Source organism: Wyeomyia smithii, chromosome 2, assembly GCF_029784165.1.
Source record: "Wyeomyia smithii strain HCP4-BCI-WySm-NY-G18 chromosome 2, ASM2978416v1, whole genome shotgun sequence".
Classification (NCBI taxonomy): Eukaryota; Metazoa; Arthropoda; class Insecta; order Diptera; family Culicidae; genus Wyeomyia; species Wyeomyia smithii.
In genome coordinates this window covers 98,410,874-98,437,880 of record NC_073695.1, presented here as the reverse complement: position 1 = coordinate 98,437,880, position 27,007 = coordinate 98,410,874, and the positions used below count along the sequence as shown (strand labels likewise).

Here is a 27,007-nt window from a genome sequence, read left to right as displayed (position 1 = left end):
CACGCTTCTCTTCTTACGCTATTTTCGATTTGGACGTTCAATTGATAACCCGGTTCAAACTAGCTGTGGCTTGATGTTTTTTCCTTAATGAGTTATCGCACAAAAATTTAACCAACATACAAAGAATTTGAAACAGATTGTAATCAGTTATGTAATATATAATTTGACACGTTTCTGTTAGACATATTTTTAGTTATTATCGACGGTTTTCGCTCACGATTTCTGATTTCCTAATTAGTTTGTACGTTCGTGAAGTAACGATCGCTCTCTCCTTCTAAGCCAATCTCTTCATGTAGCATTTTGTATTATACGCATGTTTCTCATCTGTTTAAAAACACACGTTTTTTTTTAGCTTCACACATAATTCACCTCACGACACCTGAATTTGACTAACCTATAAAATAGTACGGCATATAAAGAACATTTCTCTAAGAAGAGACAAAAGCGGATTAATTTATGATTAATGCTGACATAATGTTTTTCGGGCAAATGATTTGAAGTATGCTCTATTCTTGAACCGAAAGAACAATATATAAGAAAGAATTTAAATTTAATCTGAATCGTAAGGCAATATCAGTCTAATATGCAATAGCAAATTAGTGTCTAGTTGTATTTTTAGGCATCGCAGTGTTTCATTGTGCCAAATATGATATTATTTTGGATTGCATTGTGAGTAGCACCGGCCGTCAGACGTACATTACACCCCAACGGACATCCTGGCTCCCAACCTCTCTAAAGTCCTGACGACAGCACCCACGGCCACAATGCGACACAAAATAATGCCTCCGTTACTGTGTTTATCGAAACAACCAATTCCCATTGCGCACTTCTTCCGTCTAGTTTAATGCCACACTCTCTCTCTCTCTCTCACTTTTTTTCTCTCACTCTCCGTTTCTTATTTTCGATTACTACATTTCAATTGTTCGATAACGCTTCCGATAGAAGCACGTTTCTAATGTAAATCTCAACTAAGGCGAAAAATTGTACCTGAATATTCGGTTTGGTTTACAAAAAACATTTTGTCAGTTGATTCATAAATTAGCTGCTTAGAAGATACACATTACCAGTAATGATGCAGAACTATAACTATCAATAACAATACTTACTGTTGCAAACGCGAAAAAATATGACAATTTATACAGAACATCAGTGTCCAGCTAATATTTGTTCGAAAAACAGGAACTAAGCTCTTTCTCTCTAAGCGTAATCTTGCATCCATGAAGTTTATTCTCTTCCAATATATAATATCAATACATATTAAAATGAGTATGATACTATCAAAACATAAATTAATTTTACTAACCTTGAAATAAAAAAAAAACAAAAGCGAATATTTTTTTGTCTATGATAATTTAAATGCCACGACTTTTGAGTATCTTTAGTTTTTATACCCTAATAGTCTAATGCAAACAGTTGAACTATCCAAAACAACCAAAGCCCAACCAAAATTTTAAAAAACGTATCAAACCCAAATCTGACAAAATGTTTTTTGTATACACACAGATGACGAATGTTTCTACGTTGGATTGGGTCATGCCGGGCGCGTTACCAAGAAGGACAAAAAGTCCACCAAGGAAGACGATTCTTTCCGCTGCTGTCCGGCCAAGGTTGAGAAAAATACGCGCGTAACTCAGATGGCTGCCCAGAAAATCAGCAGACGCGATAGTGAGGAAGCTGAAAGTCAGTTCGCGTTCAAGCAAAAGAAGCTGGCAGATGTCGCGGACGCTACGGCAGCCGCCGCCAAAGAAAAAAAGGCCGCCCAGGCTAAAAACACGATCGAAGTCAAAGTGAAAGGAAAATCCTCCAAATCCAAGGGTAAAGGTAAAAAGGATGACGACGACGATGACAATGATGGGCTCTTTGGCAAGCTAGGATGGTGGTAGAACATCCCAAGTAACCATCTGTCTCACTCACCCAATAGCGTCCATCTTTTGTTTGAGTTATTACCAAAAACACACAGAATACCTTTTTAGGCCCAAAAAAACACCACTGGCGAACAACACATGCCGTTTGAGACAGAAAAACAAAAACCAATCAATCAATTGTCAAATGGTTAACGTCTAGATGTCTAACCGCCCTTTCTATCGCCACAAAAGACCCAATGTTTGACCCGTGCAAACCGCTCCTTTAGTAAAACACTCTTACTCTCAATTTCCGCGTGTGTGTCAGAGCTTCAGCAATAATCCATGTTTTCTAAACAGCAATCTCTTCGTTTTGTTTATTTTCCCCGCCAGATGCACCTTAGTAAAATGTTGATTGGAGTATATAACTGACATCCCAACTATCATAAACTGAGAAGAGAAAGAAAGAGAGAAATATTTCTTAAACTATTATGCAATACTGATTAGAGTATAACAATTGAGGATAGTCGATAGGATGGTGTTATGACGAATGCAAAATTTGAAGAAGGACGAGAAATATTGTAGCTTAGAATTAGCTTAGTAGATACAATAAATAGCAATAAATCAATCGAAAAAAAACTGTAGCAACCAGCCTGCGAAAGTGATCACTTTATGACAGAGTAGCAAAATTAAATCGCACCATCACTGTAACATACACACACACATGAAACAATAATCAGTAGTCACCAGCAGTTAACAATTCGCTTACGCACACACGCACTACTAGAGACACAAAGTGAATGCATCCGATGCATATTCAAACCTCGCACATTATCGGGCAGAGATAATATTTGTTTCGTAAACGTACAAGATTCGTTTATTCTCGAATAGACTGCAATTTGTTGTTATTTACAAAAAATATATATTTACAACAAGAACTAGAACGCTAGGCAAATTTAGAGCGAAAATTTCAAATTTTCTATTCTAGTTGACACGATGTACTAACTATGCTAGAGTGATCTTTTATTTATGAAAAATAGTAACTACAGGACGTAACATTACACTAGTTTAACAGACTGCAGAATTTAAGCTTTTCGTAGCGATCGAAAGCTCAGCGCGCGCTTACTTACACTATGACGCACTCGCATTACACACGCAAACACGCTCGCACGCTCACCACGATGACCACAAGACAACATAAGAATCAACAACGTTGATTGATTCAATTTGATGAGAGATGGTTGACGAATTCGAAAATAAGTACAGATCTCTATTAAGCACGATCAAGTAAGAGTAGTAGTAAACAAACTGTTTGATATTGTTACCTTGGAAACAGAAACACGAAGAACAGATTGCTCGATACACTGCCCTCAAATGTAAACGGTGATCAAATTATAGCATGTAAATAATTATTGGCAGGTATTGGTTTGTAACTTCTTCGACTAAACAAACTTTTCAATGTTTTAGCTGTCTTGTTGATTAGATTTATAATCGAACAAATAGCGATGTAAAAGTTTAGATTTGCACCAATTTTTTAAATACGTGATTAAAGCCACCGTCTTTTAAACCTTATGAAACAGCGTCCTTGTTCCAATACGAATACGATCCTCAACTCATCATAGATACAAAATCGATAACCGATTCATTCCTTAATTTCGTATTTTTCCCATCGATCAGAACCCGCATCATCAAACGAATTTGCAACGAATATCATGAAAAATATTCAAAATAACCGGACAACTATTTTGGAAACATTTGCTCTTTTCATTCAATGTAACAATTTAGGCAAAACAAAATACTTTAGAAAGGATTTGAAACGATTATGGCGAACTAATCTTTCAACTCCCTGTAGTTCATACCTAATCCTACTAAGGAGGCGAGAAATAAACTGAAACACCCTGATCAGTGGTAATTTAAGGCTATAGTATGAACAGAAGAACTCACTCTATTGAGCCGGATAATTTTCTGTCACAATTTCATACACTTAACACACGCAGTTATCAGTATCTATCTAGATAGTGTGGTGCAGACAGCAAACTAAACTTTTTAAAGCTAGCCAGACTTGAAATATTTCTTACTCAGCAAAGCGGAAACCCGTCCTGAATAATAATAGTTAGTTTCGGTGAAAATCTAAACAATGTCAGTCAGCGATAACGAACCGCTGCCGTAGTCAGATTTGAGTCAACCTGAAAGAAGGAGACGAATGAAATTAGGCGACTAGGGAATCTATTTATATTACTGTTATTGCCTTACTCTTTTCTATTATATTTTCAAACTTTAAACTAATAAAGTTTTGATTAACTTAAACTTGCGCGGGAGTCATACTTTCTAGCATTATCCCGAACTATCCATTTTATATTCTATTTTATTGACTGTGATCATTAGCCTGCTGCAAGATGTAAGTATCACTACGAGAATTTCTTCATTCATGAAAAAATAGCATATACTGAACAATGTATTTACAGGTGATCTTCTAAACGAATACGACGTAGTAGACTGGATGAAGGATCAGAAAACAGACGAAAGTATTATGGAAGTCGATCGAGATGAACTTCTAGAGTTCATCGAGACAAAGGACTTCCTTGCTGTTGTTTTTTGTAAGCGGGGTATTTGATCGGGCTCAAAACTTTTTACCTAAATAATATTATTCACAGATCTGGAAGACGATGAGAATAGTCCCAAGATCCTTCGACATATTGAACTCATCGACGACGAAGCAGCCGATTACGGTATCCTGCTGGTAAAGTGCTCCGACAAGCTGATGGCGAAAAAGTTTGGCTTCCGCAATCCCCCGGGAGTAACGTACTTCCGCAAGAGTAAGGCCATCAACTACGATGGGGACATCGACGACGAGGAGGAACTGCTCGATTGGCTCACCAATCCGCACAACATGGAGATGACAGATCACATCGAGAAAGTCAACCGGAAGATGTTCCAAAAAATTCGACAGGCTTCCGACTACTTGGCTGTATTCTTCTGTAAGTTTGCTTGGTATGAAGCACACATATTTGGTGAATTACACTATCATCTGCAGATAGCGACGACTGTAAGCAATGTCCCCGAGTTCTGGCAGAAATCGAACACATCGACGATGAGGCAGACGGAGCCGGCATCAACTTCGTCAAAATTGACGACAAACAAATGGCCAAAGAGTACGGTGTTTATGCTCTACCGGGTATTGTGTTCTTTAAGCTCGGTTCGAAGGACCCCGTAATTTACGCGGGAGATCTGAACGATGAAAACGAAATCCTCAACTGGTTGATGACGCAAAAGAATCCAGGCGGAGACATCATCGAAGATTTAAGCGGAACGAAACTGTTGAAACTGATTGAGGAATCCAGTTCGTTGGCTGTTTATTTCTGTAAGTATATACTTCGCTTACTTATTGCTCACTGTGTAAACAACTTAGTGCCCGATATTCTGGTCATATTATAACACCACGTATATGCACACTACTATGGACTGTTTACACAATGATTGATTTGTGCACTATGACTAACATGAATTTTAGGGAACAAGACGACTTGCGATATTTGCAATTCGAAACTCGCTCGTAAGCAGCGAAAAGTGAAGGAACGTCGAAGCTTTCTGCCTGCTACTTCGGCAGAAGCAGCCGAAGAAGTAGTCACAGAAGAGGCACCCGCATCAGATAGCACCACTTCAACGACAACTGAGGGTATTACGGATCCGTGTGGCATTCCATGACCTGAGTTTTAAACGCCGCTTCCATTCTCTTGCTCCATGTACTTCATCGAAGCTAAACAGCCAGCTCGACTCATTCGCGCCTGCCTGCCTTGTCTTGTATCTTTTTGCAGATCTAATACCCTTACTTTTGATAAACGTGTGAACCTAGTTGCTTAACTACTGCAAATGTATGTTGCTAACTCTCATCTCTGATATTTCTTAGATTCCGACAACTGCGATCAGTGTACTGGAGTGCTAGAATCGTTAGAAAACATCGACGACGATTGCGACCGGCATGGAATTATGTTCGTAAAGACGGACGACTTCACTATTGCGGAGTATTATGGCATTTTCGAATACCCGGTGATGGTGTACTATGAAGATAACGTCCCGAACGTGTTTGAAGGTTTGTTTTTACCACTACTATATTTTCCTTTCTATCAACCTATGAAATTGGCATAGGTTCATTGGATGAGGAAGAGGAAGTATTGCAATGGCTCATAACACAAAAGACCGAAGATCGAATCGAACTAATCACCCGGGTTATGCTGGAATCTATGGTTGAAGAAACTCAGTATCTTGCTGTATACTTCTGTAAGTATCGATGAATTCGTTGCGTTTTTTTGCATGCTTTATCAGCACAATGAACACCGACAAGTGTAAAGTGTATCACGCAGTAAATAATGACTTTTACTTTTATCACCCAAAAAACACTATCACCTGAACCTAAAATCGGTTATCAACTTCACAAAACAAAATTGATCGCAATCGTCAAACTTCTGCACTGTTTTTGGCTCAACCGATTAAAATACCAACTGTCAGATAAAAACCAACCACCCTCTTACTGCCGAAGTTTTTGTTCAGCTGAAAACATTCGTAAACGACAGGAAATGACTCGGGTGGGAATATCAGGTATTATCAACTCCCCGATGCAAGATTACTGCAACCAATCGTTTCAAATGTAATTTTCTTTCCGCTTCCATCTGGAATGTAACCGTTCATTTTGTCCTGTATACTGCACCCTAATGTGTCGTCGCTCTGTCCTTCCTTATGCATCGGACCTGTATCTTTCGCAGCATTAAGAATATGCTTTTACACAAAAACCCCCGTTCTTTAGATGGTCCTCCAATAAAAAAAAGCAAATGCTACAGCAAAACAAGAAATACTCTCTAACATCTGAATGAAAGTCTTCGGCAGTTGGCAGAACGCATCCTTGACAGGACTAACTAATGCACGCATTCGTAGCATGTATTTCACCCTCTTGGTCTTACCTGCACAATATTTATTCAAGTTTTACTCAGTGATCATTATGCCTAACCTGTAAAGTATATACGCTACTACTCAGTCTATTTTCTGCGTTCTAAGGAACTACTATGAATTAATCTCTTGTCAGTGCATGTATTTATATGATCGCTTAAACAAGTTCATTCTTAAATTTTAAAATGAATGAAGACAATCACAGTTTCTAAAATAGAATAAAATTAGGTGCACCACTTTTATGGTATTTTTCACGAGATAACATTGTTGAATAGTAAAAAATGATAGAACTAGCACTTCCTACTAGACCTAAAAGTATGATGCCAGTCTAACAAGTAAGCCATCGTATTTCCAAATCTTGGCTGAGATAAGCTGAGATCACCAACCTTTTATTGTTAGAGGATATATACTTTTTGTATGCGTCAAAGGCATTGGGTAGAAGTACTATGAAAGTCATGGTTGTCCTTTGTAGCTGGCCCCGATTACTTTACATTACAGATTACAGACAGATTACATTACAGAGTTTACTTTACAGATCATAAGATGCTCGAACTCATTGATGAAGTTGAGTTTGTTGGATAATAAAACCAGTGACCGTTGTTGGATTGGTACTCCATACTCAGTATGGAGTTGAGACTTCAGAAGTAGTGAAACCTCTATGACGCAAGAGCCCCGCAAAAGCAGGGCAAATGCGCTGATATCTCAGATTCAGCGTTGCAAAACCGACAAGTGTCGATTGGGACTTCGCCGATTTCCATTAACTGATAAAGAGCAGGACAGTGTCCAGTGATGAGCACCGTGATGATGCGGTTTTCACTACGAATTAAACTAAGGAGCCCTTTGACCGCAAGGTTGAGATAGATAAACCGTTTAACTTCTCTGCAACACTGCACATGTTGTCATTGAGATACCACTGCTAGCTTTTCCCTACTTAGTTTGCCTTTAATGGAGAGTGTGGAGCCTGTCAGCATGTGTGTCAGCAATTCCGCAGTTACCGTGTCAAGTAGTGCAGCCTTACCTTACGTTATCGTAACAAACAGTCCCAAGCCGTGATGTGGCCTTTGCTGTACGTAAGAAACGTCTCCATTCCACTCGGTCCATGACTGCAGTTCACCAGCTCTGCAGTCTGCGTACGGTCCGTAAGTCGTATGATCGATCCACCTTGCCCGCTGTGCACCTCTCCTTCCACCCGAGGACCACAAGAGCGCGTTGGTCCTCCACAAATATAGTCCATGTCTCATGGCCGTAGAGAACTAACAGTCTAGTCAGCGTCCTGTAGATGGTCAACTTGGTGAGGCGGTAAATTCTATTCGATCGGAGCGTCTTTCAGGGACCAAAGTATGCGCGATTTTCTGCCATAATGCGTCGTCTATTGTAATCATATAACTCGTGTAGGTATCAGATACACTCAAAAGCTCAAGTTTTAATCATCCAATGTGTCCTTTCAATTCGCACAGAATTCGCTCTGACTTCGCACAACCAATGCGTGAAACGCATAACGCAAAAGTTGTACAAGGAATACATTGACAGAGATCAAAATCGGAATATGTATCATATACATAAAAATCGTAATGTCTCGGTAAACTTCGGCTTCGGGCGAACGATCAGTTTCGCGGCGCTCAAAAAACCGTTTTTTACTTTCGCAAGCCGCATCCCTAAAAATCTTAAGCAACCAATAACGAGCCTTGTTTCCGCTGGCGCCAGTAACGCGGAACCGACTTCAACTTCCACTTTTGCGTGTAGGAACTCGTGAAGACCAGAGCTAAGTTCGACGCTCATTCCAGGTTGTCAACCAACCTTTTGAAGGTTGTAGACTCACCATTTGAAGCCCAACTGCAACCTAACTGTCTGAAAGCTTTCGATTTTCGCACACATTCGTAGGACAGATGTATGTTGCGTATAGCTCTGCTTGAAAGACGGTTGGCCACTTAGCCAAAGAGTTAGTTGCCTTTGTACCAGGGGTCCCTAGACTTCTGATCCAGTCAGGATTCCGATTGTTGAACCAGCCGTGAAGATTCGACCCTCAAATGTTCCACATTGAGCGATCTGTGTCAATCACTCTGTAAGGAACGTCCATATTGGGTCTCACTACCAACCAGTTTTTTGTATGGATTCCATTGCATCCATTAATTCTGACCTTTTGTGGAATCCGCAGATATCTTCCTGTTCGTATTTTCTGTTTTTTTTTTTCTTTTGCAATGTCACTTATCGAAAAATCATCCTGAAAATAAACCCATACTCAGGTCCTTTGGCTTTGAAACGCCTGATTTCACTATGATTAGAACCCATGACTATCCGCCTGTCAAAGCGGATTAGCGGATTTTGTAGCCTTGCGGCCACGAAGCTCTCCCTTCAACCAGCCAGAGACTGTTGTTACTAAATGTGTCAGCTTGAACTCTCTTGAGACGCTAAGGAGACACGTTAGGTCACCTTCGAGCATCTTTACATTTCTTCGCAGCCTTAGTGCACTAAGCTCTGCTTTCTTCTTCAAATAAATATGTATAGGCAGCAAGCATCATAGTATGGTTTCTTCGGCTGCAGTCGGCGTTGTGCGCAAGGCACTGGTAACTGAACGACAGGCCAGTCGGTGAACTTTTCAAGTTTTGCCTGAGCTGTCGTTTTATTTATCTTAGGCCACCATGTAAACAGGGCCGGCGTCACACTATTTTCTAAAGTGGATAGTAAGGAATAGCGAAGGTTCATGGGTGGCCTTCCAGCAGCTGACCGCCATGGCGGACGAAAACATTCGTTATTTTCAATTTTCGCGACAAAATTGTTGGGGCAGATCTTACGCTTCAGTTTTCCCCAGAAACTCTAGATGGGGCCATCTAGGGGTCACACCATCTCCTCCAACGCTTGCTCCAAGTAGTGGGCCGACGGCAGATCCAGCCAGTACAACGCGTTTTCGCCCTTATGGTATTTCTTGATGGACAACGCAACTTTCGGCAGACACTGCTTTCTATAAATTTACCCGTTCACGGCCAGTCAGCGGTTTTGACATCCCCTTCTCGCTGATTGTCAGCTACAGCAGCACTTTCTTGGGGAACTTGGTGTGTCCAATGTTCTCCACCTCGGAGCTCACTTCCTTCGGGGAGAAAGTAAAATACGAAGTGCGCTGCCGGTTGTTGCCATCCATGTTCGCCGGGTAATTTTAACAGTTTGGCCGATGGCACCAAGCTCCCGACCAAGCGCACGCAGCGATGTAGCCACTTTTCCCTCGGTTTTCCTCTTAAGCATCCTTTAAAGCTTCTTATCGCTCAGGGTCATCGACCGTTCGGAACCGGTTTTTTGTTCGATGCTTTGATTCTTCTCAAATTGTGCCAGGATATTATAGAGGCCAAAACGTGCGTACCTGGCGTCCACAAAAAAAGTGTCACACGATATCCGTTTTTGACGTGGCGGGGTACCGTTCTTTAAATGCGCACACTTCTGAATAAAGTAGATTCCAGATTCATGCTGACTCAAGGGTTACTATGATTGATGTTGCATGGGTTGTTTCGTTAGTGCATGTGAAGGTAAATCCATGAAAAATAGACAATTTTTGTGCATTTTTTAATGCAAACTCAAGACTCAACAGTTTCGTCTTCTCGAAAAAAGTCTCCATCCAAAATTTAAAATTAAGTGGACTTCTGGTAAGGCTTCACTTATGCCTTGTTCAGACTACGCCGCTAATCACCTGATATCTCTCAGATGATATCGTATATCACCTCGGGTGTTCACACTACAGTCAGATGATATGGTTTGACACTTGATTTGGTAATTGAAAAGATATGAAAACAAAAACAGGTCAATGCAAAAACAAGACAACAAGAGCAATGTAATTAGGATACAGATGTCAGCTAGTTGGCTCGCACCAACGCAAACTCTCATATGCAATTGTCAAAATTTGCGGGATGACAAGAGCAAAAATATTTCCTTCTTTTTCGCATGCAACGCTAATTTCGAAATTTGTAGGGTTGCATCTAATATCTTTTGGCCGTGATGCCAACTGCTGCAAATCTAGTTTTTATTGGTTTTCGAACATGATATCCGCGATATCATGTAGCCGAGGTGATATCCGATGACAGCTCGATTGTATAGGATATCAAGTAATGTGGATGGTGATAGCACGATTCACCTGATATCAGGTGATATGCGGTATAGTGTGTGTTACAGTAGAGAAAGTCTCATTTGTTTGACCAATGAAAAAAATGCACAAGAGTAGCTCTTGAAGTTTTCGAAATCGAAATTTTGTTTAATAACAAATTGCTTAGAAATACATTAAATCTGTAGCTTCATAAACTCGATAAACTCGCAAATTCGAATCCCAGCTGGGAGGGACCGTTAGAGTCAATAGGATCGTGGCGCTAGCCCCGCAATTGTCCAACAGAGGCAATTTTCAGCTCAACAGAATTGCTTTCCCAGGGTTTGTCTGTTGGTGGTAATAAATCGACTTTGTGTTGGCTAAGCCAAAGATTTTGGTGTCGTGGACCCATACTTCTTGGATCAGCGCGACGGATAACTGATCTTTGGAGAACCACCGGCAAAGAGCACAGATGCATCCTCATCATGATGGAGATTCACCTGAACGCAGTGTGAACCGCACACGTTCTGTGGACGACGCGTTCTTTCATCGGATCTAGTTTGGAGGATGGTTTTCATCAGCGGTGACGCTGTGTTGTGCTGTTTACCCAACACCAGCAACAGGCTTCCGTTGCAGCAGACGACATGTGGCAGAAGTGCCAATCTCACGTGTAGGCGGATTGCGGCTCGGAGGATTGCGCCTGTACCAAAAAACTTTCTGCTAACCTGCCGCATGCGAGCCTTGCCGTATAGTTCAGCAGGAAGCTCGGTGCCACTTTAAGATTGGCAGTGTCGATCCAGCTCAACAGACAGTTCGACAGTTCTACCAGTGACATTGCGATGGCATACTCGTCATGCACATGTAGGGAAACCGTCGTTCTGGTTTTGAAGTAGACGGAGAGTTTTGTCGCGGGTGATTCCTGGTCCGCGATGCAGTCAAGAATAGCGTCGCGAACAGTGTTTAACTGTTCAGGGGTATGTAGGAAAGCTGGATAGTCGATCGAGGTGATAGACAAGCTTGTGGCCTTTGACGTTTGTCGCAGTGCATGCATGCTCCCGAGGCTTTTTGCTCTTATGTTTGGTCGAATGAGTCAGCGTATTCAACCGATCGCAACTAAGATCTGACCTGAACGGTCAGTCTGGTTGACTGATTAGCAAACTAAGCATATGGTCTTCTCGTGTGCGTGGCATAGGCTTAGTAGTTTTTTCAGACACCGCCGTTGCTATTGGAAGGCTGGAGGGGTAAGGCTAGAGATGGTGCCAGGTACCTTTGGGCACGGGTCGCATCGCATGAAAGGTTCTTGTGAGGGATTTTTTTTTTCCTTGAGAGTGCACACTTTGGTTTGTACAGAATTCCAGCTGTCTTCACGAAGAAGTGCACGCAGGAGACTAAAGCCCCTCTCATAAAAAATCTAAACCTTTCGATGCTGCAAGCTCGGTTTCCTTCAGAATGGAAAAAATCGACCATGTTTCCAGTGTTCAAGAAAGGTAAAAAGCAGTGAGTTGAAAATTATCGAGGGATAACGTCCCTCTGTGCTGGCACCAAAGTTCTTGAGCTAATAGCTAGCGACTCTATAATGTTTAACTGTCGCAGATACATTTCTACACAGCAACTTGGATTTATGCCTGGCAGATCAGTTGACAGAAATCTTCTGGAGTTTACTTCACTGTGTTTTGACGGATTTTCCCGAGTGTTACAACACTTTGGATTGGATGTGGTTTGAAATCATTACCGAAAACCAATCGGTTGCTACACGGTTGCTAAATTTAGTTCAAATCCGAACACCGAGGTAACCGAGTCGATGCAATTTATACCGATTCGAAGGCCGCTTTTGATCGTATCGACCACGACATAGCTCTCAAAAAGTTTAAATAGCTCTATTTACTTTTGTGGCTGGCTGGAATCATACCTGAGACAAAGGACATTCAAATCAAAATTGGTGCAGCTCTCTCCCAAGAGTTCACCAATTACTCCGGCGTGCCTCAAGGCAGCAATCTTGGGTCAATTCTGTTCATTTTATTCTTTAACGATGCCAACCTGCCGAACCTATTCACCGGAAGTTGCAAGCTCGTTTATGCTGATGACTTCAAAATGTATGCCGAAGTGAAAAGTTTGGCTAATTGCACTCTACAGTCTCGTCTGGAGCAATTTGCTGCGTGGTGTATTGTCAATCGAATGAAGTGCACCTCAAAGCTTACTACTATAACTACAGGGTCGTTGGACACTCGCTCATTGATTGCAATTCATTGTTGGAACAGCTTCACTTCAGTGCCCAATCCAGGCGTCTGAGATCCAGAGCCGGTTTTCTCCGTCGCCCATTAGTAAGAACGGATTATCTTCAAAACTCACCGCTACACTCGATGAGTGCAATATTCAATGGTTATTTCCATTAATTGAATTAGGAGAGAAAGCTGAATTATTCCGACGGAAGCTGCTTCAACAGACGATTTGACAACGGATATTCATTCGAAAGCGTTGTTTCCGAAAATGTTGAAAGGAATTAAGAATATGCCGCTTTTTATATTTGTTTTGTGTTAGATCTAAGTTTTCATTTTCATGCCATAAAATATCAAAAAACTACTGGTCGCAGTGAGGTCCATACAAAAACAATAAAACAAAAGTTTTCATAAGATGTTAAAAGATATGGGGTTTTTATGCCTAACTGTTGGCTATTTTAGACAACTTAAATTTTTTTAATAACTTTGTGTTATAATTTGTTCCAGTGTATGATGTCAAATTCAATTTAATCAATTTTTTAAACGATAGTTCAGACAATTTCCTATAAGTTAACTCTTAAGAACCGGATCCGGAAACAGCAACTAGAGCCGCACGATACTCTCAGGTCCCGAGGGAGACAACCCAATATGCCAGTCCGTAATATCTTGGCCCAGCAGCGGAACATGTGCTTACCTATGGCAATAAAAACCATCATACAGTAAACCAGTGCTTTTAATGCAAAATATTATAGCCTTAAGTTACATTTAGTTTCAGCTCGTAGTCGGCAGCGAGGATAAAAAATTTGCTTTTAGTTATTAAGATACTTTAGAAAGTAAGCTACCAGATATAATTGGCGCCGTTAAACATTGAATTGTATTTGTGCCGTGTCAAATAAATTATAGATGAACAAAAAAAAACTCTTAAGAACTTCCATCTATTTCTGGTTATAATTCAAGTTTTTATGAATTTTTTTAAATCTTATAAAAATAACTTCAGTTTTTTTCAAATGTTTCAACAGATAATTTTTCGATAAAAAAAGCAAAGTTGCTTAAGGTTTGCGCTAAATTTTTATGAATTTTTATAAATCTTATAAAAATAACTTCAGTTTTTTTTTAACTGTTGGAACAGATAATTTTTCGATAAAAATGCAAAGTTGCTTAAGGTTTGCGCTAAAAAAATGGACAAAAATTACCGATTTTTCATGCGTTTACCTTTACACGCACTGACGAAACTACGCATGCAGCAAGAACAAGTCAGTTGAACTCTAAACGTGATGGCGAAAACAGTGAAGCAACTCCATTCAGACGTGTGCGCGTTCAAAGAACGGTACCCCGTTGCGTCGAAAAAGGACATCGTGCGGCAGTTCGTGGACACCGGATATGCCCGTTCCGGCAGCTACAATATCTTGGCACTATTGGACAACAATCAGAGCATTGAAAGAAAGCCCGGTTCCGGACGGCCGACGACCCTGAGCGACAAGAAGCGCCAAGGGATGCTGAAGACGAAGACCGAGGGAAAAGTGACTACATCGCTGCGTGCGCTCGGACGGGAGGTCGGTGCAACCGGCCGAACAGTGAAAAAGTGCCTGGCGAACACAGACATACATGTCAAGGAGCAGCAGTCCCGTTCACTATTCTCGGAGCTGCAGGCAATAACGCAGCGGTAGCGGCTGAATAAGATGGTCAAATCGATTTTCTTGGCGAATCACGACGTGGCGGTGGTGATGGATGACGGGACCTGTCTCACCCTGGATGGCAACGACTGGCAGGGCACTTTGTATTTTACTTCTTCCACAAAGGAAGTGAGCACCAAGGTGAAATTTCTTTCACACATCAAGTTCCCCAAGAAGGTACTGCTGTGGGTGATAATCAGCAAGAAGTAGATGTCAAAGCTGCTCTTCTTTCGCTTCGGACTGGCCGTGAACGGGGAAGTTTATAGTATGAAGTGCCTGCCGGAAGTTGCGTCGTTCATCAAGAAATACCATAAGGCCGAGACGCGGTGTTTTGGGCGGATCTGGCGTCGGCTCACCAATCGAAGCGATCGTTTGAGAAGATGAAGCGGCTGAACATCGATGTGGTACTCAAGTTGGTGAACCTGCCCAACGTCCCCAAGTTGCGCCCCATCGAGGATTTCTTGGCAAGCCTGAAGCGTAAGATCTACTCCAACAATTTTGTCGCGGAAACTGAGGAGGAAATTATAAATAAAACGAAGAAAGAATTAGAAACCATGCCTACACGAATGTTTTCCTCCGCCATGGCGAATGTCCCGGTTAAATGCCAGAAGGCTGCACGCAAGATCATAGAATTTTTTTGCGAGTAAGCTCACATAATTACCTTCTATAGGAAATCTATCAAACTCAATTGTCTATCTTAGTTATTTTTTCACAACCATCCAAAAAAAGTCCGTTTTCTGAGCGCATACATTAGGAAAGTAGGGACAACACACCCACAAACCATCAGTTTTTCCGCCTAGTTGTTATGAAATTTCAAGTTAAGGTAACAACATACTTGTAAAAATCTCTTATTTCAAAAGCATTCTTATTTCAAAAGCAAAAACAAATCAAAATAAATGAACTTTGTAGTAAACCTTCCGTCCATAAGATATACATCGTAATTTACCTGCTCGAATGACTCTACTAGTTGTTCTCCGCTATTGCTTGTATCGCTTCCTTAGCCAAATCTCTCGAAAAAGGCTCCTGAACTCACATCCCTAGCCAAAATATTTCACCTGTACAGCATACTCACGGCAGCGGTAATATATTTATTTCGATTACCTCACATTAACCCTAAAACATAAAACAACATCTACAACATAAATCCGTTCCAACGGAACTGAATTTCAGACAAAATCAATTGCAACATCTGCGATCAGATACTGGAAGGCCTGGAAGTGATCGACGATGAACTGGACGTGTTCGGTATTCACATGGTCAAGATTCAGGACCCGCAACTGGCAAAGCGATACTCTATTAAGACCTTCCCAGCGTTGGTTTACTTCCGGTACTAAAAGCGAAATCTCTCTAAAAACAGTTCATCGAATGCTTCTTTTTTTTCTTAGAAACGGTAACCCACTAATCTACGAAGGGGATTTGCAAAGTGAACAGTCAGTTCTCGAATGGCTAATCGATGACGACAACCGTGAGCTGGCCGATGAAATTGAAGAAGTTAATGAACGCATGTTAGACCGATTGATGGAGCAATCTCCTTTGCTTTGCGTTTTTTACTGTAAGTACCGATCGATCTTGTTGAAGATATAAACGCAAACGAAGTTTTCCTCCCAGATGACGAGGACTGCCAGGAATGCGAAGATATTCTGGAGGAACTCGAGCTTATCGACGGTGAGGTAGACCAGTACGGCATTGATTTCGTTAAAGTGGCGAGCCTTGATGCTGCCCATAAATACGGAGTAACTACCATTCCTTCACTGGTTTACTACAGGTTAGATATGATGTACCTCTCGAAGAGGAGTAATTAGTAACTTACATCACATTACAGGAAACAAATTCCCATGCTATACGACGGAGATCTTCACGATCATGCTCGCGTAATGAACTGGCTAACATCGCAAGACGTTTTCGAAATCAAAAACGAAATCGAAGAAGTTAACAGAAAAATGCTAAACAAGCTGTTGGATGAAAACGATTTTCTTGCTATCTACTTCTGTAAATACTAAGCAAACTGTTCATTTCCACCCAGTGGTTATTTTTTTTTTCTTTTTGAAGACGAAGAAGACCACGCGGAGAGCGAAGCTGTTCTGCAAAAGCTGGAGCTAATTGACAGTGAAACGGACAATTTGGATATCACCTTCGTCAAAATGGGAGATCCACGGTATGCTCGTAAATGGGGTGTGACCAAGTTACCAGCAATCGTATACTTCCGAAAACGATTCCCGAGTATCTACCGTGGAGACTTGTACGACGAACAGGATGTACTGGATTGGCTACGAAAAAACCGATTCCGACAACCAGAGCTGAACGTTCTCATGTACGGATGCATTGCAACCGCATTGGGATTTGTTGTCTACACCGCATTTTTGCTGCAGTGCTTCAAACCTACACCACCAGCGCCAGTGCAGCATCCCAAGCAAAATTAGCCATCTCTAACGGCTCCTTCAATCCCAAAATCCCATCCCAGCGTCGTCCAGTCCTCTGACAGTAGAAACTGTCGCAAGACATTTTTAAAACTATTCTTAGGATAATATAGAAAGAAAACAAAAATTTCGATAAATTGTCAAAAAAAATGTAAAGATGGAATAAACATTATTCAAGTAAGGTACAGTTGTTTCGGAATATATTTTTTTTTTTTACCATTCACGTTAACGACACTGAACAATTAGAACATTTTCATTTGAACTTGATTAAAAAAATAAGCATTGCAGAGAAAGAAAAATTATAGATAACAGGCAAAATTTATTGAAATTTATTACATGCATTTTAAAATAAACATACTGTACTGATAAAAATGAAGCGAAACTTTAATATTAAGTCATGATAATTTTTTTCAATTCATCGGAGCGAACCATGTTGAACTAGTTAGAGCCGAATCGTAACTTTAAACGATCAAATCGAACTTAATAAAGCAAAACAGACGAGCGATTTTTAGAAAATTTATCTCGGTCCTAACATGTTTCATTATTTCTTTGTTTTTTACTGATCGTGTTATGAACTTAATTCCATTATATTAGCAGAACCGTTTAGTTTGTCAAAATCCCTACGAACTTGACTTTGTGAAACTTTCCCGGAATCATGAAAATTGTAAATATGATAAAACTACTTTGTAAAATATGGTTGTTAAATTATTATAAATATGCTCTGACAGTGTTGCTCAAACGAAGCTGCAAACTTGTTCTCTCTGTTTACCAAACCAAAATCCGGTATTCGTTGAAGGATCCAGCAATGCAATGTTCGGTTTTTATAGTTGTTTTCATTATGTTCAAGGCCAGCCGTGTAAATTCATTGTAAGGTGATGGAAATATAAATCTCGTTTTTGAACGTTCTATTGTGTGATATACCGAATCTTATGTATCCTGTATTTATTGATCTTATTGTATATATCTTTACCAGTACAAAATCGCGCATGTTTATACTACTCATGAAAATGAATTCATTACACAGTGAGTGATTCAGAAGTAGTCTTGTAATGTGCCGGTTTTCGAATTTGATATTGTTTTTCTTTTAAACTTTAGTAATGAAAAAGCCTGAAGCTGTTAGGGTAGCGGAGCACTATGGCAGAGTGTTTCTTCGCCCGAATTTTGCATTAGAATACTGCAAAAAAACAGCCTCAGTACCCATTCAATAAAAATTAAAAAAATAAATTTAAAAAGTGCCATTTTTTCGAATATGGGTTTTCATGCCAATTTGTTCTTTATTCAAAGACCTACCTTTTGGTACCTTCCTTTTCGTTGTTACTCATTCGTACGTTGCATAAAATCGAAAAAAAAACAAAGTGACGTAGACACACATTTCAATACAAAAGTGACGAGAATTTCATTCGTTTTTGGGCCGTACTGAAAAACTGATCACTTGGATCTACGTCACAATGTCATCTCACGGCAGCGTGGGACCACTCCCAAGAAATTAGCAGGCGTTGAAAGAGGTGACTTTCAGTTTTTTTTTAATAAAGGAGATTTGTTAGTAGCTTAAGTATTTATGATAAATATTAGTAAATAATGAGTATGTGTGTCCAATCACAAATGGTGACTTCTCAACACTGTTAGAAAATTGTAATTTTAATTATTAGGATTTGTTTGCTATCGCAATTAAAACTTATCAATCGTAGGGATTTAAACCTACTTGTAAAAAAGGGGAAGTAAAATTACAACAACTAACTTAATTGCTAACTTATTGGCTATAAAGAGAGCTTATCGTAGCAATTGAGGATTGCAACGATTTTTGTCGAAAATTGTTAATAATTTTCTTTGACATAGCTTCTAATGGTTCAACACCAGTAAGTCTATGTAATTCGAGTGTACCAAACCAAGGAGGCCATTCAAAATCATTTTCAGAATTTTATTCTGAATCCTTTGAAGCGTTTTCTTCCTAGTTAAACAACAACTTGACCAGATCGGCACAGCATAAAGCATTGCTGGTCTAAAAATTTGTTTGTAAATTAAAAGTTTGTTCTTTAAACAAATTTTAGAATTCCTGTTTATGAGAGGATATAAACATCTCGTATATTTGATCAGCGTTGTTAAACTCGCTCGCAAAAAGCATGCGATACTCCAAGTGGCGTTCTCGCCGCTACCGAAATCTCACACTAGAGATACTCCTGTCGTACTGTTTCTCATTCTCTTTTCCTTTTTTCATTTCACACTACCGAGCGTTGATGCTTGCGAGTTTTCTCATAGGCCGACACGCACTCTCGCTCGCGTACTTTCCCACTCGCGTGTACCTCCCTTTCTCGCGAGCACAACCGTCAAGACGCATTATGACGATACGGAGTGACAAGGTACGACAAAGCGGAGTGGCGAAAAAAATATTTCGATGGGTAGGCAGGGATGCCACATATACAGATTTTTCAGTACTTATACAGATTTTTGCGTATTTTTTATACAGATATCTGTATATACAGATTACAGATTTTCTGGAAATAGTACAGAACTATACAGATTTTTTTTTTTTTGATTTTCGTGGATCGCGAAACAAACTTTTCGATATAGTTGAAAATCGAAAAAGAACTCAAATGCTATTGAGCGTATTGGAGGTTTCATTATCATTATATGTTACGCATAAACGTGTGCATAATTGTGTTTTTATTTCAAGGGATATGTCCAGTACATATGCAGATATTTATACAGATTGAAATACCACCAAGGTGATTTTCTGAGATTCGAAATACAGTTGAAATTGTGGCATCACTGCGAGTAGGTGGTCGAATATCATACACGTTCAAGCATGCGATTCTATATAGATTTATTACCCCACTTTCGCTCGTCGGTGCACGATGCAAAACTGCTTGGCATCAGTTTAGCGATGGACAAGCCGCATGCGTGAGTCGGTGAACGAAGCATTTTCGTTTTCGGGCACATTTTTTCAAGCACTCCTAGTCAAGTACTCTTATTCGAGTACTCGCGTATTTGGCGTGTGTAAAAAAGCAAAAGAGAATTCGCGAGCGGCTGTATGCTGGCTGCTGCTCTGGCAAATGCATGGATAATAAAGAGTTTCTCGAAAGTGTGTGTGCGAACGACTGGAGAAGCGTAGCACACATCTCAGTCTCGAGCAGAAAGGAGTGGATATGTTTTGCTTCTCGCTCGTTTAGCAACGCTGTATTTGATGCACTTGGCTTGTATACTCTCAATGTGCTCTTTGAAAATAAGTTTTTTATCGTAAATTAGTCCCAAGTACTTAACCTTGTCAGACCAACTTAAAATAACCCCATTCGTCTTGACAACGTGATTATTGTTTGGCTTGAGGGAAAAAGCCCCAGTCTTATGAGGAAAAGTTATCATTTGAGTTTTAGAAGCATTGGGAGAGATTTTCCACTTTTGCAAGTAGGAAGAAAAAATATCTAAACTTTTCTGCAATCGACTGCATATGACACGAAGGCTTTTTCCTTTTACGGAAATGCTTGTGTCATCGCAGAACAATGACTTTGTGCATCCTGGAGGCAAATCAGGAAGATCGAGGTGACTTTCAGTATTTAGACGGTTTACCTATCTACCTTTTGGTGGTTAGCATTGAGATATTCGAAATTTGAATCAAAACCGAATTCTGAATTCTCCTTATTTTCATGTACAAAACATGTTTAAGTCTATATAAATAGTACTTAATTGTAACAAAAATAACAAAAAAACAACATGCTATACCTTTATTATAGACGAGAAAACTAATTTTTCGTTGATTTTGTAGTGTAGTTACATCATCGCTTGAGTGTTCGAAACTTGATGCAGTACGATATATCCCAAGTAGGTTATTGAGTACGTGTTATAGTTATTTGTTAAATATTTAAGTTGTGCCAAGTTTATGCCTTGTTCAGACTACGCCGCATATCACCTGATATCGCCAGATGATATCGGATATCACCTTGAGTGTTCACACTACATTGAGGTGATATGGTTTGACATTTGCTTTGCTAATTGAAAAGAGAAGAAAACAAAACAGGTCAAAGCAAAAAAAAACAACAAGAGCAATGCAATTAAGATAGAGGTGTCAGCTAGTTGGCTCGCACCAACGCGAACTCTCATATGCCATTATCAAAATGAACGGGATGACAAAAGTAAAAATATTTCCTTCCTTGCTTTTCGCATGCAACGCGAGTTGCGAAATTTGTAGGGTAGCGTCAAATGTCTTTTGGCCGTATTGCCAGCTGCTGTAAATCTGGTTTTTATTGGTTTCGAACATGATATTCGCGATATCATGTAGCCGAGGTGATATCCGATGACAGCTTGATTTTTTTTAAAGGGGGGGATTTGTTAGTAGCTTAAGTATTTATGATAAATATTAGTAAATAATGAGTATGTGTGTCCTAGAGATCCTCAGAGGGAGAGATAAGCGATGAAAAAAACCGCTGATTTGGCAACTAGGTTTCACATATCAGAGGTGCCAGATCTCTGCAATGTTCACTAACTTTTGCCTTTCTCCTAGAAAGGTATAGCAATCACTGGAAAAACCAATGGTATAAAAGTGCTCCAAAGGGTCGAATCTCGTATATCAATCGACTTAGTTTGACGAGCTGAGCATTTTCTGTATGTGTGTGTGTGCGTATGTGTGTGTGTGTGTGTATGTGTGTGTGTAACGCTCTCCCAATCTCACTCGATTTTCTCAGAGATGGCTGGACCGATCTTCATGAAATTAATTGAAAATGAGAGGTCTAGTTCTGCCCATAATTAAAAAATTGGCTAATATGCCATCTTTACCAAAATCGAGAAAACAGTTTCTCGTGATGGTACACACCCTGAACAAGGTCCCTACGGAAGCCGATTGTCAAAAAATGCATTTGGGAAGGCAGCACACGTGAAACAATTTTGGCTTATATCCAAATTAATTGAGAAGTTGGCTAATATCCAATATCCAATATGAACCTGTGGCATGTTCACGAACCAGTGTATTATTACTGAACTGTGTTTCTTCTAACTTTTGAAAGTGTATTGTAGCTTGGTGGTTACTGGCGACAGGTGAGCGATCGTAAGGCCCTTGTATCAAATTTGGCTTTTTTCACGAATATTTGATGCTACAAAATTTATTTGTTGTACTGCGAAACCCCATGATCAAAACGTGTGACTGCTTCCTTCTGTCATAAATCTTTACATTTAAAAAAATGATATTTAGCTCTTTTACTAGGAGTAATATTAATAAAGAGAAGACTCAGATTTCATTTTGGATTTGATGAGAGAAAATAGGAAAGTGGATTGAGAGATTACCATGAATAATAATATTTTCGTTATATTATTATATTGCTGCACGTAACAATTGTCTCGTCGTCCTTTTCATCCTCACTTGTGCTTCCGTGATGTTTTATTAAGTTTAAAACCATTTTCATCACCAACGAGTACGATATAATTCACATCGTATGGATTTTAGCCAAATTGCACACCGTTTTGTCAACTGACCTTTCGTTTATAATTGGAGAAACGGATACTGTGTTAAAAATACATGGCGGATGGAATTTTTTCACAGATTTCTCTGTTTCAACTCAACGGCAAGGTTCCAGCATATATGAAGGGTGATATACTCAATAAATAAGTTGTCATGAACAGTCAAAATATGTTGTACCGACAAAAAACTTTCAAATGCGTTTTTCTCGATTTGATGCCTATGGCATATTAGCCAATTTTTGAATTATGGGCAGAGTTGCCCCATAAGACCCTATTGAATTTCATTGCAATCGGATTTTTAGTTTATAGGTTATGTTTAAAAATGTGAAAAATACGAAACAACATTATCTCAGAAACTACTCAACCGATTTTAACAAAATTGGTTTTAAATGAACGAGCTACTTAAAAAACCCTTAACTTTTGAGTTTCATGAAGATTGAACGTGTGGTTCAGAAGTTATTTAAAGAAACGTGTTCTGGAGAGTGTTTAATCTCACTCATGTTACTCAGAGATGGCTGGACCGATTTCCACAAAATCAGTGTCATTTGGAAGGTCTAATTACCCCATAAGACCCTATTGATTTTTTTTTGCAATCGGACTATTACTTTGCCTGTTATGTTTAAAAATGTGCAATCCAGCTATGAAAAGAAACATATTCCGAAGACAACTTAAACTCACTCACTTTTCTCAGAGATGGCTGAACCGATTTCCACAAAATTAGTGTCAAATGAAAGGTCTAGCTGCCTACACCCTATTGAATTTCAATGTAATCGGTCCGTTACTTTGTCTGTAATGTATCAAAATATGAAAATCACGAAACTTCATTAGCTCAGAAAGTACACAACCGATTTGAACAGTATTGGTATCAACTGAACAAGCTAGTTAAAGGTTAACTGATGAATTTTATAGTGATTAAACACGTGGTTCAAAAATTGTGAAAAGAAACATGTTCCAGTGACTTTTCAAATTCACTCGTTTCCCAAAAATGGCTGGACTAAATTCAACAATATTAGTGTCAAATGAAAAGTTTGGCTTTCCTAGAGGTTCCCATTTTATTTGACTATAATCGTATTTTTATTCCAACCGTTATGTATTAAATTATAAAAACAACGAAAGTCTATTACCTCAAAGATCACACGAATTATTTGAACATATCTAGTGTCATTTGAACTGGTTGTCTCTCAAACTCACAAGTAAGAAATTTCATAGCAATTTGATATGTGGTTCAAAAGTTATGAAAAGAAACGAATTTCAAAGACTATTTAAAACTGTAACTGCTTTGATCAAAACATATGGCCTCAACAAAATTTAAATTTGGTATTGTGCTATTCGTACGTTCCCGCTATTGCTCGTGATTGAAGTGTACGAAATTCAAAGTCATTTCTTTTATTTCGCTATTTATTAAGCACGAATATTTTACTCCTAATGAATATTTTTTTTAACTTTTTGCCTTTCTCCTAGAAAGGTATAGCAATCACTAGCAAAACCGAAGATATGAAAGTGCTCCAAAGGGACGAATGGCATATATCTTTCGACTCAGTTCGACGAGCTGAGCATTTTCTGTATATATATGTGTGTGTGTGTGTGTATGTGTTTGTGTGTGTGTGTGTATGTGCAGATTTTTATTTTCACTCACTTTTCTCAGAGATGGCTGGACCGGTTTTAATGAAATTACATGCAAATGAAAGTTCTAGTTGCCCCATAAGATTCTATTAAATTTCATTGTAATTGGAATTTTATTTTAGAGGTTATGTTTAAAAATGTAAAAATCACGAAACATCAATATCTCAGAAACTGCACAACCGATTTCAATGAAATTGGTATCAAATGAACGAGCTATCTTGAAAACTCTTAAGTTTTGAATTTTATATAGATTGAACATGTTGTTCAAAAGTTATGAAAAGAAACGTCTTCTGAAGACTGTTTAATATCACTCATGTTTCTCAGAGATGGCTGGACCGATTCCCACAAAATCAGTGCCATATGAAAGGTCTGGTTACCCCATATGACCCTATTGATTTTTTTGCAATCGGACTATTACTTTGCCTGTTATGTTTAAAAATATGAAATCTAGCTATGAAAAGAAACACATTCCGAAGAATACATAAACTCACTCACTTTTCTCAGAAATGGCTGAACCGATTTTCACGAAATTAGTGTCAAATTGAAGGTCTAGCTGACTCATAACACTCTATTGAGTTTTACTGTAATCGAACTGTAACTTCGTCTGTAATGTACCGGATTGTGAAAATCACGAAACTTAATTATCTCAGAAACTACACAACCGATTTGTTCAATAGTATTATCAGATGAACGGGCTAGTTAAGGGTTAACTGATGAATTATGATTGAACACGTGGTTTCAAAGTTTGGCTGCCCTATACGTTCCTATTTCATTTAATTACTCGAACTTAGCAACCGTTATGTATTAAATTGTTGATAAAACAACAAAATTCTATTATCTCAAAGATTACACGACTTATTTGAATATAACTAGTGTCATACGAACGAGTTTCTCTCAAACTTACAAATAACAAACTTCATAACAATTTGATATGTGGTTCAAAAGTTATGGAAAGAAAAGAAATCCAAAGGCTATTTAAAACTATACCTGCTTTGATCAATATGGCCACAATATAATTTAAATGTGGTATCGTACCATTTGAATGTTCCCGGTATCGCTCGTGATTGAATTGTTCGAAATTAAGAGTCATTTCTTTTATTGCGCTATTTCTTGAGCATTTACATTACGTCAAATTTCATATTTTATACTTCTATTACAACATCATTATTTTAGAACCCAAAAAGTGAATACACATTTATTGGATTGAAGCGTTCATGTAAATCTATTTTTACAAATAATATGTTTGAATGAGAAAGGCTGGGTCTGACCGCTAGGTGGACTAATTTAGGTTTTATTCGGGTCGTATAACTGATGGTGACGGTGAAAGTCCTGGGGAATAATAAAGTGCATCATAAAAACCGTGAAGGTGTTACATTTTATGTTTATGTTTGATTTTATATACTTTCATCATTATTCTGTAGCTTATACAAAGGGTTTGTGAACCACCAGTTAAAAATCACTGTGATGAAGCAACTTTGGAGCATTCTCAATTCATGTTTTAGCAATGAAACATGAAAAACGTGTTAAAATAAATATATTCTTTATTGAACCTTATTACAATACCTTTCAATGTGTTACCTTTCTTGTTCGTTTGGATCGAATTTTGACATGTTCGTTTGGCTCACAACACTTTCTTCGCATATCTCTCCCTCTGAGTATTGCTAGTGTGTCCAATCACAAATGTTGACTTCTCAACACTCTTAGAAATTTGTAAGTTTAATTGTTAGGATTTGTTTGCTTTCGCAATTAGGACTTATCATTCGTAGGGATTTAAACCTACTTGTCAAAAAAGGGGAAGTAAACTTACAACAAACTTTTGACTAAAATTGTTAGTAATTTTATTTGAAATAGCTTCTAATGGTTCAACACCAGTAAGTCTATGTAATTCGAGTGTACCAAACCAAGGAGGACGCTTCAAAATGAAGCGTTTTCTTCCTTGTTGAACAGCAACTTGACCAGATCGGTACAGCATAAAGCATTGCTGGTCAAAAAATTTGTTTGTAAGTCAAAAGTTTGTTCTTTAAACAAAATTTAGAATTCCTGTTAATGAGAGGATATAAACATCACCTTCACTCGTATCATATAAGTAACTCTGAGCAATTGATGAGTAGTGGAATGTCAATGGCGAAATCCAAACTGTTCATCTGCAAAAATTGAATTTTCGTTGATTTGTGCAATCATTCTGTTAAGAATAATTCTCTCAAACAGTTTACTTATTGAAGAAAGCAAACTGATTGGTCGATAACTTGAAACTTCAGCTGGATTCTTATCCGGCTTTAAAATTGGAGTTATTTTTGCATTTTTCCATAATTTGGGAAAATATGCAATTTTGAATCAGCAATTGAAAATTTTTAATAAAAATTCCATTGTGCTCTCAGGGGGATGTTTGATTAATATGTTAAAGATTCCATCGTCACCAGGTGCTTCCATATTTTTGAAATTTTAAATAATTGATTTAATCTCAATCAAGTTAGTTTCAATTATTTCTGCAGGCAAAAAACTCTGGGAAGAAATTAAATCAAATTGACGTGTGACTTCATTTTCAATTGGACTCACAAAATTCAAATTTGAATTATGAACATTGTCTAACTGCTGAGCAAGTTTTTGAGCCTTTTGTTCATTGGATAAAAGAAAACGTTCACCGTCTTTTAAAACTGGAATAGGCTTTGAAGGTTTCTTAAGAATCTTTGACAGCTTCCAAAAGGGTTTTGGATATGGTTTTAATTTTTCAACTTTAGTCTCAAAATTTTGATTTCTTAGAAGAGTAAATCTATGTTTAATCTCTTTCTAT

The 27,007-nt window shown here is 38.7% G+C and overlaps 1 protein-coding gene across 6 annotated transcripts in view; it reads left to right on the top strand.

The window, feature by feature from the left end:
- Nucleotides 1–17,333, top strand: part of LOC129719507 (uncharacterized) — a 74,293-nt gene extending 56,960 nt beyond the window's left edge. For 2 of the 6 annotated variants that reach the window (XM_055670898.1, XM_055670897.1), the window contains 12 exons: nt 4,307–4,438; nt 4,496–4,819; nt 4,876–5,202; nt 5,353–5,517; nt 5,749–5,931; nt 5,988–6,119; nt 6,348–6,437; nt 15,905–16,061; nt 16,120–16,286; nt 16,343–16,499; nt 16,557–16,723; nt 16,784–17,333. In XM_055670898.1, the coding sequence (XP_055526873.1) occupies nt 4,307–4,438; nt 4,496–4,819; nt 4,876–5,202; nt 5,353–5,517; nt 5,749–5,931; nt 5,988–6,119; nt 6,348–6,437; nt 15,905–16,061; nt 16,120–16,286; nt 16,343–16,499; nt 16,557–16,723; nt 16,784–17,154 (2,372 nt within the window). In that variant the 3' untranslated portion in view covers nt 17,155–17,333. The remainder of the gene's footprint in view (nt 1–4,306; nt 4,439–4,495; nt 4,820–4,875; nt 5,203–5,352; nt 5,518–5,748; nt 5,932–5,987; nt 6,120–6,347; nt 6,438–15,904; nt 16,062–16,119; nt 16,287–16,342; nt 16,500–16,556; nt 16,724–16,783) is intronic. The other 4 variants (XM_055670901.1, XM_055670900.1, XM_055670899.1 and 1 more) reach the window with 3 other exon arrangements.
- Nucleotides 17,334–27,007: the final 9,674 nt, after the last annotated feature.